This window comes from Nannobrachium achirus (genome assembly GCF_963921795.1).
Source record: "Nannobrachium achirus genome assembly, chromosome: 17".
Taxonomy (NCBI): domain Eukaryota; kingdom Metazoa; phylum Chordata; class Actinopteri; order Myctophiformes; family Myctophidae; genus Nannobrachium; species Nannobrachium achirus.
The window spans coordinates 53,392,440-53,413,221 of NC_137824.1; the positions used below are offsets into that span (position 1 = coordinate 53,392,440).

General features: G+C 45.3%; 1 protein-coding gene across 1 annotated transcript in view; it reads left to right on the plus strand.

The window, feature by feature from the left end:
- Window positions 1–20,782, plus strand: part of fat2 (FAT atypical cadherin 2) — a gene marked incomplete at both ends in the record, with an annotated part of 123,233 nt that overhangs the window by 76,669 nt on the left and 25,782 nt on the right. The window contains 7 exons of the mRNA XM_080746806.1: window positions 332–469; window positions 744–887; window positions 6,581–6,778; window positions 7,511–7,867; window positions 8,614–8,884; window positions 10,040–10,240; window positions 12,950–13,107. Coding sequence (XP_080602932.1) covers window positions 332–469; window positions 744–887; window positions 6,581–6,778; window positions 7,511–7,867; window positions 8,614–8,884; window positions 10,040–10,240; window positions 12,950–13,107 — 1,467 coding nt within the window. The remainder of the gene's footprint in view (window positions 1–331; window positions 470–743; window positions 888–6,580; window positions 6,779–7,510; window positions 7,868–8,613; window positions 8,885–10,039; window positions 10,241–12,949; window positions 13,108–20,782) is intronic.

The following is a 20,782-nucleotide window of genomic DNA, read 5'->3' on the forward strand; positions in this document are numbered from 1 at the left end:
CCTCACGCTCCTCACCAGGACATGATAATAGAGGTACAGTGCATCCTGTGTAAGACTTGCTTAGTATAATTGCTGCTAACACAGCAGTGTTGTTTTTTGACTGCAACTAAATATCGGAAGATTTTAGGCGATTAAATCTACAGTTGATTTAGTCAACTGAAATATATTTTGTCAGGCCTTGATGGCATCGTAATGACTGATTAGTTTTGATTTCGTTTTCGTCAGTGAAAAAAACCCAGTCGACACATTTTTTTTTGTCATAGTTTTATTCGACAAAATCAACACTGTAACACACTAACACACTCAATTTCTGCTCCACTCCTCTCTATAGGTACCAGCCAGTGATCTGGATGGTCCGCTGAACAACTTGCTTCGTTACTCCATAGTGAGCGGAGACCCTGAGCAGCAGTTCACCATCGACCATCGCAGTGGAGAGATCACCGTCCGCACGGCACTGGACAGAGAAGAGGTCAGTGTCACTTTAGCTGAAGTTAGCCACACCCACAGGGTTGGGTGAATGGTAAAAGGGGAGGGGATGATTTTATGATGTCATTTAATTTTTTTGAGGCCTAGTCTTCGCTTTCAAACACAAATACACGGGGAAGACAAATCTGCACTTTATAACCCCACCCGGTGGTCTATTAGAATAATGTTAACTTCATAGACACATACAAAACAGAAAAAGTACAAAACTATGACACTACCTCTTTAAGGGTCTCTAACCCCTCTCCTCCATTTCCCAGATACCCCACTACTCCTTGACGGTGAAGGCGGCTGACGAGGGCAGCCCCCCGCTTCAGACAGCTGTCCTGGTGACGATCACCGTCTCAGACGTCAACGACAACCCGCCTGTCTTCTCTCAGGTCAACCACAATCTGCTGCTGCAGGTAGGCAAGATTAAAAGGCATGCAGGTTAGAAGTTCAATCCACCCCCCTTTCCCTGGATGATCTGAAGGCATCGTTTTCCCACTGGACTTTTCTTTCATTTCATTCATCTTGCATTTTACTGGTTCCTAAACACTGGGTCGGGACCCATTCCTGGGTCGCGGAGACGCGGACACATTTTCATGGGTCCCTTAATTTTAGGTTTCCTACGTTTTGTTTGAATAAAAAAAGTGAAATAGTTAATGTTATTTCATGAATAAATAAAAGAAAAAACATTCCATACATTTGAAAACATGTTTTAAGAAGTGATGCTGTGGTATGGGTATGGCTGCTTAAATCAGCCACACTCCATACCCATACCACAGACACGTTGTGAGTTTGTAGATCTGCTATTTTCTCTATAGTTTGGGTCCCCGGCGAACGTCTAATTTCTCTTTTGGATTCTTGAGCTGCATTTCATATCAAATTCAAAACACGAGCAAGAGATCAACTTCCCAGCATGAACTGTTGCATCAGCCGCTCATGCACGCAGCAGCTCTAATCTTAACGTGTGTGCGTGTGTGTAATAAGAACATACATTCACATCTATAGAGTATAGACTGGCATTGAGAGAGTGAGAGAAAAAGAGAAATCTAGTGGCCCCTAGAGGTCACATTTCTCCTTACAGCCAAGAGCCAACATAATCAAAGGGGATTTGCCATTAAGTCTGGTGATTCCAACCCCAATAACCTTCATACTCCACGGTACCTCCTTCTCTAGCTATTTGTGGCGTGTACCGTCTTCTCATCTTTCAATCTCTTTTTCCGTCTCTTCCCCATTTCCATCGCTCTCTCTCTGTTCCTCTACATCCCTATCTGCAGAGACCCCGTACGCACGCGTGCATTGCACGCACACACACACACACACACACACATCCACTCTAACACACCTTTACACGCAATGAAAATGTTGCTGACCCCAAAGAGTCCTCCCCTCCTCTCGTTATTATTTAAAGTGTGGCGAGATGAGCTGGAGACGTGTTCAGAATTGGGATGCGGGGGATCTGAACGGAGGAGATCAAAGGGCTCATGGGTGTGCCGTTAATTCGGCTAGACCGGGTACGCACTATCGCGTATTATTATTTTATGCTTTAACTATTGAAAAATAGCAGATATACAAGCTCACAGCTTGTATATATGCGAGCTAGTAGATCTGCTATTTTCTATGAAAAATCGTGAAATGTTCAATTGTGACCCAATTTTGACCCCATTCTATAAGTGTCTTTTGAATCCTTCTAAGGGTTTTTTTTTTTTTTTTTTTTAAACCTATGTTTATGTCAGTGGTTCTCAAACTTTTTCATGTCAAGGACCCCCAAAATGATATGTATTTGGCCACGGACCACCATCTTAAAATATTTAGTTCCAGGGACCACCCATGAGCAAAGTTTGAGTTACAAACGTTCGCTTTAAAAAATACATATATTCAAAGGTTTTCACACATTTTCACGACTTTTCAAAAATAGCAGATATACAAGCTCACAGCGCGGCACCGAGTGCCACGCTGTGAGCTTGTATATCTGCTATTTTTCTATAGATAAAGCATTCAATAATCCTAGGACAAAATGGGTTAATTCGGCTGCGGGTCTCGCTGTTGTTACGTATAGCCGCGGGCTCAGGACTAGCAGCGAATGAGAGTCCACGACGAAATGCAAGGTGAAAAGGGATTAAACTAAGCGTAACAACTCATGATGAAATAATGGGAACGATGGACGTTGGTGGAATAGAACTGGTTATTTTTCTCGTCAAGGAACGCTGAATTTGGCCGCGGACTCGCCCCCCATCTGAAGACATTTCGTGCCAGCCCTACCCCATATAAGATTTGTGTCGTTACAATGTTTCAAAGATATTCACAGTTGACGCGTCGGCGCGCTGTGAGCTTCTAGATGGGCTGTTCTCAGGTAGCCTATGTATATAAAGTGGGTTAAGCCCTGTGGAACCCGTGGGGCTCCCGTGCTCCGCTTTGAGAACCACTGGTTAAAGTGTTTAAAGCATGTGTGTGGAGCATAGACTGTAAAAAAGAACATGGACGAAGGGAGCCCTATTGGTTTCTACAGAGCCGTTTGAAGCCCCTTTTTCGGCAAATTCAATTCCACCATCTTGAAACTTACGGCCCCGAAAAAACCATAAACGAATGCGATTGGCTGGAAGGGCAGCGAGGGGCGGGTCTTCACTCGGTAGAACCAGTAGAAGCCCCAGAAGCATTACCCAACTTTATCATTTATTTGAAAATGAATGGGACCATAATTTATTAAACATCAATCAATCTAGCAATTGAAAACATACATTATTTATGAAAATGTTTAATGGGAGGTTATAAAATGAAGTGTAAAGTCCAGGCAAAACCTCATTCAACCTCAATGGAGCTTATTATCTCCACCAGCCGAGTTTGTTACCAGCTAATCTCCGGCGCCGTTGGCCCGGTCGCTGCCAAAATGAGCACACACACTCCCTGGATGCCAATTCAGAACCTCTGCCCCACATTTTGCAAAACACATTTCTGTACACTACTCTCTGCCGCTTCAAATTTCTCAAATCAGCCTCATGGTGGCGCTATAACAGGGCAATGTGTGTGGCCTGGTGGAGACCTTTGCTCGGAAGAGCACTGCTTCTAGTTTCTTCTGCAGCCAGCGGGGGGGAAATAGCGACACCTGCTGGGCCACTAATGAGAACTGCAGGGGAAAGAAACGGCCCTTCCTTGTTGGAAATTGCTGCCTGGTGTGGAGGAGTTGAAGTGTGTGAGACGTTGAAGAAGTAAAGTAAAGTACTAAAAGCAAACTCATCTAAAGTAAAGGCCATGTGGAAGGCCTCCGGGCTGTGCAGCTGTGGGGCAGCAGCCTTTTTATCCTTTTATCTCATTTTGTCCACTTCCTGTCCAGGTGACGGACCGCTGAACACTGCAGAGATCTAGAGAGAGCTAGATAGGAGAGATATATGAGAGAGAGCCATCACACTGTCATGATGCAATTGTCTCTGTGTGTATCTGCACCTCTGTGTGTGTGTGTGTGTGTGTGTGTTCACGCACATGCACAAGCACATGTGGTGTGTGTGCAGGGGTGTCGCACCAAATTCTGGGCCCTGGGTACAAGGGATTCACTGCGGGCCCCCCATGACTGTTCTTCATAGGGGGGGGGGGGGGTTTAACCCATCTAGACTGGGAACACATTATTACGCATTATTTAGTGCTTTAACTATTGAAAAATAGCAGATATACAAGCTCACAGCATGGCACTGAGTGCGCGGCACCGAGGATTTTTGAATATTTCAAATCCTTCTAAGGTTTTTTTGAAAAACCTGTGTTTCCATGTCAGTGGTGCTCAAACTGACATGGAAACAAGGACCCCCAAAATGATATGTATTTGGCCACGGACTCCCATCTCAAAATATTTAGTTCCAGAGTTACAAATGTTCGCTTAAAAAATACATATATTCAAAGATTTGCACATTTTCATGACTTTTCAAAAATAGCAGATCTACAAGCTTATATATCTGCTATTTTTCAATAGCTAAAATATAAAATAATTAAGTGCCCTCCACCTTGGGCCCTAGTAACTCAGTCCCACTTTTCTCCCCCTTGTGACGCCCCTGAGCACATGTGGTGTGTGTGTGTGTGTGTGTGTGTGTGTGTGTGTGTGTGTGTGTGTGTGTGTGTGTGTGTGTGTGTGTGTGTGTGTGTGTGTGTGTGTGTGTGTGTGTGCGTGCGTGCGTGCGTGCGTGCGTGCGTGCGTGCGTGCGTGCGTGCGTGCGTGCGTGCGCACGTGCGTGTGTGTGTGTGTGTTAATGCCTTCACGTGCAGCGTGCTAATGCCTTCACGTGCATCTGGCACAGCTTTTAGAAAGCTGTTCTAACTAATCAGCCGCCAGTCGCCAACAATTAAATGTCCTTCTGCCAATCCACGTCGAAACCTCCCCCCCTCTCTTTCTCTCTCATTCTCTTTCTCTCCCTCGCTCCCTACCTGCTGTGGCGTGCCAGCTCTAATAAGGGAGTCTCCCCTCAGTCCCAGCCAGTGTAGAAATGACTATTTGCTGAGCCAAACGCTGCCAGTGGCGTGTTGATAAAATGCGGACCCCAGTGACCCGGGCCCCATCTGCTACTATAGCAGCCCCCTTCTCTCTGCCGCGTGAGAGCAGGAAGATGCCTCGGCTTGCAGTAAAGCAGACCTTCTCTCTGTGAGAGCAGGAAGATGCCTCTGCTTGCAGTAAAGCAGACCTTCTCTCTGTGAGAGCAGGAAGATGCCTCGGCTTGCAGTAAAGCAGACCGAGGCTGCGGTAGAGGACGGGTTGTAAAACCGCTGTCTGTCAATATCACATGCCTTTGTATGGCTTTGTTAGCGCATATATGTATGTGACGTATTTAAATATCGTCGTTGTCTGGTGGAATGTCCAAGACCTTACCTTTTGTATTTATGGTTTTAAAAATGAACTAAACTAGTGAAAATAGCAGATCTACAAGCACTTGCTTCACTGTAGATCGGCTGTTTTCACTACTTTTGTGCGACAGCCTTGTATGATGAAGCAGGGCTTTACTTGGTGAAAAAAACGTACAAACTTGAAACTTGGAGATACGAGGTTTCTGCCTGACAGTGACAATATATTTAAATACTTGATTAATTTATTATATGACATTGATGTAGTACAGTGGTTTTCAACACTTTTCACGAGGTCCATTATTCATTCGCCATTTGAGCCACGGATCACCATTTTGATAATATTTACACACACACACACACACACACACACACACACACACACACACACACACACACACACACACACACACACACACACACACACACACACACACATTTGTTAGAAAGATGACTTTGGAGCTGCCCAGTGCAACCAGTGTGGCTGTACTAATTGGCCAATGGAAATTGCCCAATGCGGCTGTAATCTGTCTGAGCAGTTGGAGGTTAATTGTGTTTCTCATTAACTTTGTCCCTGTCGATCCAATAATCAAAATCACAGGCCAGCTCCTCTAAACAGTGCTGCTGCTGCTATGCCCAACATCACAGCTCTTTCTATACACATGTTGTGACAGTCATCGTGGTAAAGATTTGTCTCTGTGTGATAGTACAGTATGGCATGCCACATGATTGGCATCATACTGTCGGGCAGAAACAACCTTTTCAGGGAATGGAAAAAAGAAACTGGCTTGCATAGATCCAATGTAGTTCCTCCTATCAATAGAATATAGCCTCCCAAAAATTACCGCCCCCTTCTCGAGGGGGCCCAATAGGAAATGAGCCCCCTGTGACATAGAATGGGTCTGATTTCAAAAGTGTACCGTTCAGACACAACCATTCAGAAAATCACTGACAAATCACTGAAAATCACTGACAAGGCTTAGAGTTAATGAATTGGGTTTTTTGGGGGGCTGGAAGAGACACTGGGAAGACCAAAAAACAAGAAACAAATGAAAAATGTGAAATTCATGGTGTAGTCCCGTTAATACTTGTCATTGGTTCAATATTTTATAAAACACACAGGCACACTTTCACGTTTAGAAATTCCTACTCTTGCGTGACACTCTTGTACAATGAATTATTATTCAGAGAAAAAGAATAAGACAAAAACGTGAAATATGGATATACAAAGTTTCTGCCCGACAGCAAGCAGCATAATCTTCTGATATGATATGGTCCCATCTCTGTCTTCCAGGAGGGCGAGTCAGTAGGCAGCAGCATCCTGCAGCTGGTGGTGAGTGACAGGGACACCCCCCAGAACGGGGGGCCCTTCTCCTTCCACATCGTCAGTGGCAACGAGGACCGCCGTTTCCACGTGGACCAGGGTGGCCTGCTCTCGCTCGCCTCCCCACTCAGGAAGAGAGTGAAACCACAGCATCAACTCAAGATACAAGTAAGCAGAGCGATGCTCGCACAGAGTGGAAAACATACGGAGTGGTGTAGGAAGTTAACTTTAGTACCCACATGGACATTTTGGGCAAGGTGCCCTTCTTCAGTGTGGCTGCTGTCAATTGCCGTGAAATAGTACGTATGTTGAACAGTGGCATCGCTCTGAGATGCCCCAACCCTCCAAACCTTCAAAACCCACCTCTTCCATATTGCTTTCCCTAATCCCTACTCTTTCAACTGTCTTTATTGTCTTTGTTGTTTTTATTGTTTTTATTCCTTGGTCTCAAGCTGGTTGCACAGTGCATATTGCTGCGTTTTTTCGTTGCGTTTTTGAGACCGAAAAAAAAAAAAAAAAAAAACGTTTTTTTCAGGCCAAGGAGAGAGAGAGTAGTCCCTCTTGCTCTCTCTCCCTGAGAGAGCAAGGGACTCAGTGGTGACAGTTGCGAAAATCGAAAAAAAATCTAAAATAAATACGAAACAGGCGGTAGTGTGCAAACGTGATTGACTCGTGAGGTTGATTTTTTTATTTACGTGCTCCAAAAAATCGCTCCTATATTCGTCCGAAAAAACACAGCAGTGCATGTGCAACGACCTTTAGTGTTGTTAAAGTTGTTTTATTCTTGGTTCTCTCTTGCCCCCCATGTAAAGCATCTTTGGATAAAAGCGCTGTATAAATCAGAGATATTATTATAGTGGTATTGTATTTATTATTATTATTATGTACTGTACGTAACAGGTGACAGACAGCGGGCACCCTCCCCTCTCGTCCATCTGCGTGGTCAACATAAACGTCACGGAGCAGAGCAAGTACCCTCCCTCCGTGGTGCCTCTGGAGGTGTTTATCACCACCACGCCGTCCGCCAGCAGCGAGCTGTTCGCCAACCGCGTCATCGGCAAGCTGCACGCCTCCGACCAGGACCTCCAGGACGTCCTGGCCTACAGCCTGGTGTCGGAGACCCCCGAGGGGCGCGGACGCTTCTCCGTCGACGCGGCGGACGGCAAGATCTGGGCGGACGAGACCCTGGAGGCGGGCTCGTACTCCCTCAACATCAGCGTGAGCGACGGGAAGTTCAGCGTCTGGACGGCGGTCCGGGTGTGTAGATACATTTATTATCATCATTGATTATGTGTGATGTTATTAGAGTAGATCATGCGTTCATTGATTATATTAATATCTAGTTCTTATGATACATCATTGATACTGGATAGCTTGTAAGGCTTCCTATAAACAGTAAAGTCATATACCCTCTCCTTGTCCTTTGAGAATGGTATAATACTCTTTAGTGTGAATGCAGCCTAAGAGTCTAGATGTCTACCTAGGACTGAGTAGCTATTGTATTGGTTTTGGTTTCTTGTTATGGTACAGCTCGTCCCAGAGGCCTTGGAGCCACACAGTATAACTTTAGTGTCAGACCAGTCTTCTTGGCAGAACTACTTTACCACTGTCCAGAGAGTGTTAAACTGTACTTCTGTCCATGTTATCATTTTACATAAAGCATAACGTCGTTGTCGGGTGGAAACCTTGTATGTCCAAAACCGTTTGTTTTGTATTTATCATTTTTAAAATGATTTAAACTAGTGAAAACAGCCGTTCTACAAGCACACAACGCCTCGCGTGCGAGGCGTTGTGTGCTTGTAGATCTGCTATTTTCACTACTTTTGGGCGATGGCCTTGTGTGATGAAGCAGTCCTTAAAGTTTACTTTGCGAAAAAATGCACACATTTGAATACACGGTTTCTGCTCGACAGTCAGTGACGATAAACACCACCACCTAATACGTCGTTTTGTCTCCTCATTTTCTCATTGATTATTGATTGATCTGAACTCCACCACTTCAGGTGCACGTGTGGGCGGCGGAGCAGCGGGCGCTGGACTCGGGGCTGACGCTGCGGCTCGCCGGCACGTCCCCCCAGGAGTTCCTGGGAGACCACTGGAGAGGCCTCCAGCGCAGCCTGGGCCTGGCCCTGGCCATCCCCCGCCAGGAGCTGCACCTGGCCAGCCTGCAGCAGCAGCAGCAGCCGGCCGGCTCCCAGCCCTTCCTGGAGGCCTTGCTCATATGGAGGCCTCACGGCGGGGTCGCCAAGCCGCTCCCTACCACCCGACTGGCAGGTGAGAACCGTTAGCTGTGGTTTCCTTTTTTCTTTTTCTTTTTTCCTTTTATCACCCATTACTTTGGGGACTGCCCCATAGGTCGAACTCCCGTTGGGTCGAACAGCGTCGGCATGTTAGATAATCACCCGCGTCACGGTTACTGAGGTTAGGGTTAGGGTTAGGTTTAGGCATAGTTTTACTGAGGTTAGGGTTAGGGTTAAGGTTAGGTTTTGGTGGTCGATCCAAAGGGTGTTCGACCTAATGACATGTTACCGTTACTTTTCCGGAAAAAGCTGACATTTTGGATAGCTTAGTTGGATAGCTTAGGCAGATTAGGGGTGGCACAGCAGGAAGGATTTGATGGGATTTGATCCGAGAACACCAAGGATATATGGATCCAGAGAGTGGATGACAAAAATATGTAAATACTTTTATACTACTTTTATACAACGTATAAACACTTCTATTCTGTCACATTCCATTACACTTTCCTCTATTCATCAGTACATTTAACTATGCAAAGAACACAATAAACTCATAATAACTAGATTTTAGATATTGATACATCACCTGAATTTTTTTAATATTGAACGCTAAACATCAGCTATAGGCACAATGGGCCCGATTCAGCAAGCACTTTACGGACAAATTACACCCATATTTTGATCTTACCGGCATTTATGACAATTCCCAAGTTAGGGGTCAGATTCAGCAATGTTTTTTATCAGGGACTTTGAAGGTAAAACAGAAATATAAGCCAGATTTAGTCACTTTATTTACACTATATTTACGACCAGATTACGACCAATGTGCATGCAATGCACGCACGCACACACACATGCACACGCACACATGCATGCATGCACACACTTGCAAAATCTTTAAAACTGTCCTCCCTGCCATCTCTTGGCAAGTTCAAAGGACTGATCCTTACCACTTTCAATCATCATTGCACATGTTTCACTTGATTTATTAGCTGCTGTTCTTTTGTAAATTACTCTGTTTAATTTATAATGTTTTAATATTGTGTGTTTTTTATTGTTCTGTATTGTAACCTTGGCTACATTGAAAATTAGGGCTTGCCCTCAACTGTACTTCGAGCTTAAATAAAGGTGATGACAATGACACACGACAGCCATGGCAGTAAACACGTTTGTCCCGGTGTCATTGCAGGCATCATGTCCGACCTGGAGGACTCCCTGGGCCTGAGCATCCAGAGAGTCAGTCATAATGGCTGTGTGGACGCCGGCTGTCCCCCCCGGGGCTGCAGGAACGTGGTGCGGCTGACCGGGGAGAGGCTGAACCACTACGCCACGGCCAGAGCGGGCTACATCACCCCGCAACACGCCTGGGAGAGCGTCTGTCCTTGTAATGGTAGGTGTGTGTGTGTGTGTGTGTGTGTGTGTGTGTGTGTGTGTGTGTGTGTGTGTGTGTGTGTGTGTGTGTGTGTGTGTGTGTGTGTGTGTGTGTGTGTGTGTGTGTGTGTGTGTGTGTGTGTGTGTGTGTGTGTGGGTACTGTGTGTGCAGGGGTGTCACGGGGGGAGGGAAGTGGGACTGAGTTACCAGGGCCCAAGGTGGGGGGTGGGGGACTTAATTATTCTATACTTTAGCTATTGAAAAATAGCAGATATACAAGCTCGGTGCCGCGCTGCGAGCTTGTACATCTACTACCTTCAAAGACAAATGTTCGCGATTTTTCAAAAAATAGCAGATCTACAAGCTCACAGCGCAGCACTCGGTGCCGCGCTGTGAGCTTGTATATCTGCTATTTTTCAGTAGTTAAAGCACAAAATAACGCAGTGAATCCTTGTACCCAGGGCCCAGAATTTGGTGTGACACCCCTGTTTGTGTGTGTGTGTGTGTGTGTGTGTGTGTGTGTGTGTGTGTGTGTGTGTGTGTGTGTGTGTGTGTGTGTGTGTGTGTGTGCGTGTGCGTGTGCGTGTGTGTGTGTGTGTGTGAGAGAGTGAGAGTGCATGTGTGTGTTAGTGTACAGTACACTTCTCTGTTACTTGTGTGTCATGTCATTGCGGGCTCACATGAACGCCTTTGCCACGCTAGGCTAACTGACTAATGTTCCGACCGCCACACATGTTTGGATGACCGCTGTGATCAAGCCGGTCGGAAAGCATTTATGCCTCGATTCAGACCAATGACAACACAACATGTCTCACGTGTGACAATCCGAATCGACATGGAGCTCACAGTATTTTCAACTGAACCACCACCACCATACTGTATATATCGTCGTTGTCAGGTGGAAACCTTGTATGTCCAAAACCGTTCGTTTTGCATTTTTCATTTTAAAAATGACTTAAACTAGTGTAAACAGCCGATCTACAAGCACACAACGCCTCGCACCGCGAGGCGTTGTGTGCTTGTAGATCGGCTGTTTTCACTACTTTTGTGCGACGGCTTTGTATGATGAAGCAGGGCTTTACTTGGTGAAAAAACATACAAATTTGAAACCTGGAGATACGAGGTTTCCACCCGACAACGACGATATGCAGACATCGCTCCCCTTCTCAAAGCGTCCTCATGGATTTGTCCTGACATTCCGATGGGGATTAGGCCACGACAGACAGAAGTACAAAAGGTACTCGTCTTCTACGGGTCCTGCATGACATTATCTGCTTTACCTGGCGCTGCGCTCGTGGAAGTACAGTAGATGTATTCAAGAGATGCTCCGCTCACCCAAGTTATCGCTCCTGTATTTTGACTATACCGGATACTTCTCAGGCCCCTAAGAGACTTAATGAATATTTGATAAGGAGCTATTGTGCGTGAGATGCAACTCACAGACAGACAGACAGACAGATTCCGGGGAAGGAGTAGATACAAACAAATTGAAGAGAGGTACGTACATTGCTAATTCGCCCCCTTTTCTGAAAGTTGCATCACGTTCTGAGCTTGTGGTTGGACCATAAAGGATGGGACGATATGAAAATTTCATATCACGATTATTGTGACCAAAGAAATTGCGATTTACGATATTATCGCGATAATCAAAATCCATTATCCTGCGGGTGGAACATTTGCCAAAAAATAGCAGAACTACAAGCTCCCAACGCGTCGCAGAGCGGCTATTTTTTGGCAAAGAGATTTGGTAGAGAGTGAAAAAAAGACTGTATCAAGTACCTTTATTATAAGTACCTTTTACCAATTATAGAGGGTTTACTGGATATGCAGCTCGCAAATAAAAAGTGAATTGATCCCAGTGCATGATGGAGGACAATATCACGATAAATTAAATCTCCACAATACAATTATCGTGAGTGTTTTTTATCACGATAAACGATAATATCGTATATTGTCCCATCCCTAATCACATGAACGCAGTGATAAGCAACTTTTGAGGATTTTTTTTCTTTTTCTTTTTAACTTTATAGCGTGAGCTGCAGGTGATTAATTTGGCCTTTTCCAGTAAAAGATCAAACAAAACAGGAGAAATATATATATTTATGTATTTTTCCTCCAGTGCTTTGACTGCGTGGCTTTGAGATCTGGAATCGCACATTAGGTTTAATTTACTCTGCGTTTCATCTCCAGACTCTGCTGTCAGATTTGATGGAGATACAAAGAAAAGACAACGTTTTACTGATTTACCAGTGGAAAGATGACAAGTTGTTGCAGATACCCTGTCTGCTTAAAAAAAAGGAAGAAAAAATAACACAGAATGGTGAGCCAAGTCGAAGGCCAAGCCCTCCGAGCAATTTTTGGCTACATTTGACACAAAAATTGTCAAAGGTAAGCCTGGTTGCACAGTGCACACGTGCCTGGTTTGAGTCAAGTGAAAATAATTCTTATGGGAAAAGCTTGAAGGGAACGAGCTGCCTTCCTCAGCCTTTGTATTTTCTGCCCTTAACCTTTCCACGTGTTGGCTGAAACCCCAGTTCCAGTGGTTCTCAAAGTGGATTCCTTTAGTGGGGTCTAAATTGACCCATACAAGTCTGTAACTCTAACAGTGTACGAATGGAACCAAATTAACCCGTCAGGGTTCATTTGGGTCCATTTGTACACTGTCAGAGTTAAGGGGAAGACCTTGACATTTGAAAGTTTGAGAAACACTCCTCTGTTCCATTTCAGAGTCGGCAGTGCGGCTGGACGGTCAGGGCTACTTGAAGTACCTCCACCGTATGGACGAGGACAGCCAGGCGTTCAGGCTGTCCCTGAGCTTCAGAACCTTCCAGGACCAGGGCCTCATCATGACTGCCAACGGCTCCGCAGACTGGGGGACCTTACAGGTATGATGGCTCCTCTTCATGGCAGATTTTTTTTGTCATTTCCGGCTGCCCCAACCCGAGATTCCCAAGATATTCCTGATATCTTTTGCCGCCACGCCCGAGATTCCTGATATCTCTGCTGTCGGGCCGAAACCTCCTAACTCCAAAATGTAAATTTTCGGGAAGTGGAGTTAGGAGGTTTTGACCGAAGGGCTTTTTACTACTTTTCATTGGTTCAATATTATTTTAACCAACACACAGACTTAAAGGGTGTTCAATAGCACATATTTATGAAAAAAAGAGAGGGCCAATCGGGTGGAGTAAACTGGTTTGGCAGAAAGTATGGAGTAAAACCTAAAAAATGGAGTTAAGAGGTTTTGGCCAGACAGTGACGATATTTTTTTATTTAATCCAACATTACGCTGATGTTTATCTGCTCAAAAAGTAGTGCATCTTGTTTTGACCCAGAAACAGTTCAAGCCAAACTTGCTAGATATCTAGAAGGGATCACCGAGCGCTATATTATCGCGGCCAGATCTTCTCGCAGTGCCTTTCACACACAACGAGCAAAACCTCGGCGAGCAAAGCCCGATCCTGCAGCAGATCTGCGGTTTTGTCGGCAAGCGCCAAAAATGGTCGGCGATAGCATAATCGCCGCAAAAGGTCGGGCAGTGTGTTCGAGCCCTTAAACATAATATGAAAACGGATATATATATAACGGAACTATACAACAACCATTTTCATCTGATTCCCATTGCTGCTGTGACGAGTGCTATGCCCAAGTTATGCTTTGTCGTACAGTGGTGTCAAATGCCAAACATCTCTCAGATCTTTCAACTGGGTCTGGTCACAATATCTGGGAAAAAAAGGCCACAAATTGGTTGAACTACCACGAAGACAAAAGACTCTCTTAAATTGCCATGCTGCACATTAAAATCCTGTGTTAATTTAACTCTAGGGTCCATGTGGGTCACTGCGTTCTCAGAGTTAATTTAAGAAAAAAGCAATCCCCTTTTTTAATCACTGTTGTAATGCCAAGTAATGAAAAGTGACAGCTTTGGAAAAATTACCACAAAGTCAAAACAACTAAAGCCGCTAGTCGTCAAATATCCCACAACATCCCTGATGGTTCTCCCTTCACCACAAGGAAAAATATCATGGTTGTCGGTTGAAAACCTTGTATGTCCAAAACCGTTCCTTTTTCATTTACCGTTTTAAAAACGATTTAAACTAGTGAAAACAGCCGATCTACAAGCACACAACGCCTCGCACCGCGAGGCGTTGTGTGCTTGTAGATCTGCTGTTTTCACTACTTTTGTGCGACGGCCTTGTATGATGAAGCAGGGCTTTACTTTGCGAATGACGTACAACTTTGAAACTTGGAGATACGAGGTTTCCACCCGACAACGGCGATATCACGGTTGCATCTCTGGGCAGCGTATAGTGTTTCATGTGGTTATTTTCTTTTCACGCGAAAATGTCTGATTGCATATCAGACATCGCGGCTAATCCCATGCTTGCCTTGAAAAAGAGGGAACATTCCTGCACAGATTATGGGGGAAAGAAAATCCTGAATGATACCGGTCTCTCTTATCAAATAATTTGCCCCTATTTGAAGTTAATCAGCTCATCGGTGACCGTTTTACTCATGATGCGATGAGTGCTGTCTCTACGTGCATTCTGAGTCGCGCGTGCCCTTTCCATCAAAGTCCATGACAACGGCGGGAAAGGCACTCCCCCAGGGGTGTCGCACCAAATTCTGGGCCCTGGGTACAAGGATTCACTGCGGGGCCCCCCGCACAATTATTTTGTGCTTTAACTATTGAAAAATAGCAGATATACAAGCTCACAGCGCGGCACCGAGTGCCGTGCTGCGAGCTTGTAGATCTGCTATTTTTGAAAAATCGCAAACATTTGTGCAAGACTTTGAGGTTTTTTGAAAAACCTATGTTTCCATGTCAGCGGTGCTCAAACTTTTTCATGTGAAGGACCCCCAAAATGTATTTGGCCACGGACCCCCCATCTCAAAATATTTAGTTCCAGGGACCCTCCAGAACCAAAATTTGAGTTGTAATGTTCGCTTAAAAAAATACATACATTCAAAGATTTGCACGACTTTTCAAAAATAGCAGATATACAAGCTCACAGCGCGGCACAGAGTGCCACGCTGCGAGCTTGTATATCTGCTATTTTTCAAAAACTAAAGTATAAAATAATTAAGGCCCCCTCCTCCACCTTGGGCCCTAGTAACTCAGTCCCATGCACTCTCCCCCCCCCCTAACCCTGTTGTGACGCCCCTGGACACTCCTAGAGTCTGAATGGAAAGCTCGCGGCCTTTGCAGATTCATCAATGTCTTTCTTTTTTCTTCCCCCTGCAATCACTGAGGGAAGAAGAGAGGCATCATCATCGCGGCGCTCCAGTGCAAGGTCTTCTGTACCACATTAAAGGGGCCTGAGTTTAAACAGAATAATGAATCATTGTATTCTCTGAGAGGCATGAATAATTCTCATAACGGATGGAGAAAAAAAAAGAAAAAGGCAGATCTGGACTTGAAATTGCAATGCAATGCAATGCCTCCCCTAGGGGTTTTCCCTCATTTTGTGACATCCAGGCACCCCCCCCCCGATGGATAGAATAATTTTCAATGGTTTTGACGCTGAGAAGGCATTCGATATAGCGTAGCCCCCGCCCCCACCCCCTCAAGGTTCTATCTCTTGGGAGTTTGGGATCTTCTTGGTTTACCGTGTGAGCGTAGTGCGTGTAAAGTGTCCCGTCAGTTTCTTTGGGGAAGAGGGGAAATTGCTTCAAAAGGAATGGATAAACATGGTCATCTGAGAACTCCCCCCCCCCCCCCCCCCCACCGTCCCCAACCTTTTCTTTGCTCACTTCATAGTGACTTCCTCGAGATACATGCAGGGGCGTCACAAGGGGGGGGGGGGGGTGGGACTGAGTTACTAGGGCCCAAGGTGGAGGGGTCTTAATTATTGAATGCTTTAACTTTTGAAAAATAGCAGATATACAAGCTCACAGCGCTGCACGGAGTGCCGCGCTGCAAGCTTGTAGATCTGCTATTTTTGAAAAGTCGTGAAAATGTGTGCAAATATATGAATATAATGTGTTTTTTAAGCGAACATTTGTAACTCGAATTCTGCTTCTGGGGGGTACCTGGAACGAAATATTTTGAGATGGGGGTCCGTGGCCAAATACACATCATTTTGGGGGTCCTTCACGTGAAAAAGTTTGAGCACCACTGACATAGAAACATGGGTTTTTCAAAACATTTGAAATATTCAAAGACCTGGACAAATGTTCACCATTTTTCAAAAATAGCAGATTTACAAGCTCGCAGCGCAGCACTGTGATCTTGTATATCTGCTATTTTTCAATAGTTAAAGCACAAAATAACGCGTAATAATGCGTTCCCAGTCTAAACGGCTTAAACCCCCTCCCCCTATGAAGAACATTCATGGGGGGGGCCCGCAGTGAATCCTTGTACCCAGGGCCCAGAATGTGGTGCAACACCCCTGGATACATACCCCTCCCTTGAGAAGAAGGCCCATGCACACCTTAATGCCTTATCGTCTCCCGCATCTCATCAATATGCAGCGTTTCTAAATAGTAACAAAAGAGAGCACCAAATTAAGCCCGGACCTCTATTTGCTAGTTGCTAATTCTTCTCTTTTTTTTGTGTGTCCGCACACATCTTCAATCACGTTATCACCTTTGAAATGGAAATCGCGAAGCCATAATGTGAACGAATGAGGCGTTGCGGCACGAAGCCGCGCAGAAGAAAAGACGGAGGAGAAAAAAAAGGGAAACGCCATTCTCTATGTGGAGTGACGGCTCAGATGTGCGATCATCAAGGGAGAGCGGCACGCAAGACGTGGCGGCGAATGCAGATGCAAACACCCTTGGCCGTTAGCCGTCCGAGTTTACATACTGAGTACAGTGTACACACACAGTACATCACAGCATGTTAAGTCGGCATCATCACATGCTAGCTCCTCAGCCGCCTCGTGCAAACACGACTTATATTTAATTTGTTTACATTGAATTAAACAGACACTCTTACACGGACTGAGTTACAATGAGCAACTGGGGTTTGGTGTCTCTTCTCAAGGACATTTAAACAGGACACAATCCTTGTGTGGATTGTGGCCTTGGCCGTCAATTTCCTGAACGGTCTCTCACTCTAACCCAGAGGTGTAGTTGTCCCGATTTAAAGTGAAGCAAACACGGAACTGAAAGTTCCTATGATTGGCCGCTAGTTGCGCTGTTCTGGCACCAGAAGCAACATGTTCTCCATAGGATTCCATTCATTTCCCCTGAACTTTTACATTTGATTTTCTTACCTTAATAAACATTGTCATAAGTACTTTATGGTTCCTGTCGCTAGTTTAAAGCCTTGTTTCAATCACCATGATTTGCGTTTTGTGAAGATATTGGCCAATTTATGTTCTATTTGATGTAATAGCAGGGTATGCCCTAGGAGGGGATTGTGATCATAGGCTTGTGATGATTCTTCTACGTGTGCTTTATTTTCGGCAAGGCAATGTCCCATGTTTTTTAGAGCAGTGATGGCTGAGTGGTTAGTGTCCATACCTAGGACTCCGGAGGCCCCAGAGGTCGCAGGTACGATTCCCCGCTCCAGCTATCACTGCTCCCCTCGCGCTCCTTGTGGGCAGCACTGGGTTCAGCTGGGTTAAGCTGAAAAAAGCAGCTGGGTTGGGCTGCAAATATCTGAATTTCCCTCGCGGGAGGAGTAGGTAACTATTATTATTATGTATCTGTACGGTTGCATGTGACCGTTGGCAGCCAATAGCATTCCTTGTGTACCATTAAAACAATGATGGCGGCACCCATACAACAGCCAAAAAAGCTTAATTTGTGCAGCATAGAAACCAATGGCTTCCACTGTCCATATTTTTTTACCGTCTATGCTCTAACCTCATTCCACTGTCCCAATGTGTGCCTGTGACAGCAGGCATGTTTTGTGTGATTTGTGAAGCGCTGTCTTTGATCATATAGTGCAGTGGTTTTCAACGCGTCGCGCTGCAACGCGTTGTGAGCTTGGAGGTCTGCTATTTTCGATATTTCCACCAAAAGGCCCTTTTAGAAATGTCAGCCCCTGCCTCTCTAACATTCTCTGCACGCAGTGGCGTCAGTTCAGAAAAAGTTAAGGTATGGCAACATGACTGGTGTCCACCAGTCATGTTGCCATACCTTAGCAACAGTCATGATACATTTATTTTAAGAAATACATAACATTTTTCCCCCGTTTCTACGGTTTCTTGGGCTGGATATGGCAGCCAGGAACGGTTGTGCAGCTAAACTTGGCATGTTAGTAAACATACCACACAATTAACATTAATGCATTGCACCTGTGCAGCTGACCTGCAGAACCTGGGAATATACCATTTTGTCAAGATGGGGAGAATACAAGTGTGGAGAATATAATTATAATACCTTGTTTAAGTGACCATTTTGTTAAATTTTGCATTTGTAGATAGAGAAAGAGACATTCATGGATTTATATTTAAAAGTAAAAGTAACTTTTATTTTCCCCCCTTTGCCCAGGGTATGGCAGCTGCATACCCCTGCCATACCCAATTGACACCCCTGTCTGCACGTCCCTGGTGTGCAGCTGTACAGTTCCTATGCGGCACAGTAAACGTCGGCTTGCACGGACACGCAAGTGGACGCAGCTAATGATCCGACGCCGATACACATCTATTCACAGCGCATCCGCGCTTTATCCAAGACAGCCGTGAATAATTAAACATTAAAAAGAACCTAGAGAGAGAGAGGAGATGATTGGGGATGCTGGCTGTGACCGGCATTTGAACTCGTGAGCCACCCAACCCAACGTATGTAACTGAGTTGGACATCATCGTTACTCGTACGGTGTTAAAGTAGACGGCGCGCGAGAGCCTGGAACCACTGACACAGCTGAAAGGAGTCCACTCGAAAGCATCCAGCGGGCAGGGGTGTCACACCGAATTCTGGGCCCTGGGTACAAGTATTCACTGCGGGCCCCCCTCTGAATGTTCTTCATAGGGGGAGGAGGGGCTTTAACCCATTTAGACTGGGAACGCATTATTAAGCGTTATTTTGTGCTCTAACTATTGAAAAATAGCAGATATACAAGCTGCGAGCTTGTAGAAAAATCGTGAACATTTGTGCAAATCTTTTGAAAAACCTGTTTCTACTGTTTGTCAGTGGTGCTCAAACTCTTTCATGTGATGGACCCCCAAAATTATATGTATTTGGCCACGGACCCCCATCTCAACATATTTTAGTTCCAGGGAACTAAATACATACTGTACTGTACATTGAACGTTTTGCACACATTTTCACGACCTTTCAAAAATAGCTAAAGTATGGGGCTTGGACCCTAGTAACTCAGTCCCACTTTTCCCCCCTTTGTGACGCCCCTGCCCGCGGGACTCAGATTGGACTCAGATTGGGCCACACCGCATCAAGTAAAACGAAGCGAAATTTGGAAGAAGTATAGCTTGGATCGACGGGCCATGCAAACGTACCCCAGTCATGTCATCTTTATTGAAATGTGAAATTTACAGTAAATGTAGAGTTTAGAGTTTTTCCCACTGCCAGTGGACGCTCCTGACACATCTCTGAGGCAAGTTAATCCCTTACCCCTTAGGCCTACTTTGTTGCATGAGGAATAGCCGCTGTGAGCTTGTTGATCTCAGATGTGCTATTTTAGTTTTCTCTTTTAAATGTTCGCCTTTAATTGTTTTCAAAGACCTGTCCTGAACCCTATTTGTAGACAATTTATTTGAGCCATAACTGAGTGTAAACCTTTCTGGAACTGGTCCATTCGTTCGTCTCTGGATGTTAGTTTTTGGCTAAATAACAGGCTTTTATTGATAGTAGAGGTTCGGGCCCTCACACCTACAGTACGTCGCACCGCAGATCCGACTGATTTGTCCTATGCCCCGTTTTCACTGAGTCAAACTTCTGGAAGTTTTTTCCAAAATGACGGCAATTTTGAAATTCACGCCATGTGAAAACGGCCACTTATTTTGTGTTCCGTTAGTTTTGGAGTCCGAAATTTGTACCGCCGCTTATTCCCGGGTTGTGAACCGTTGTGTCTGCGGTGGCCGCTTGGTGGCTCGAGGTGGGTGCGTTTTATCTCATGACAAAAATAATGTATTTTACAGAGTGGGTGGGGTGCTGAGAGGTTTCCCACCGCGGAGAATAGACTTTCAACAACGCAAAACTACCTTTGGTTTGGTGAGTAGTGAAGTAGTTTAGTTTATTTAGACTGAAGTTGAGTCCTCATAGGGGCTGAGAAATCCTCTAGTCTTTTAGCCAGCAGTCTGTCAGTGCAGCTGATGGACCAGAGCTAGGAGACACGCGTGCACACACACACACACACACGCACGCACGCACACGCACACGCACACGTACACGTGATATGTCATAAGCATAATGCGCATAAAAATTAGATGACTCCATTGTTCTTTCTACAGTCTGTACCTTGCTCACTCTCTCACCTCTTCCCTCCCCATGTTTTCTATCCGGCGGCCGTTTATACTTTGTTTCTCCCCCCTTCCCCCGAGGTCCTCCCCCCTCCTCTTCCTAGGAGTGAGGAGGGAGAAGACAGAGTGACTAGTAGGACGGAAGGACTCACCCTCCCGCAGCAATTAAAGTGAATAGAACCAAGCGGTA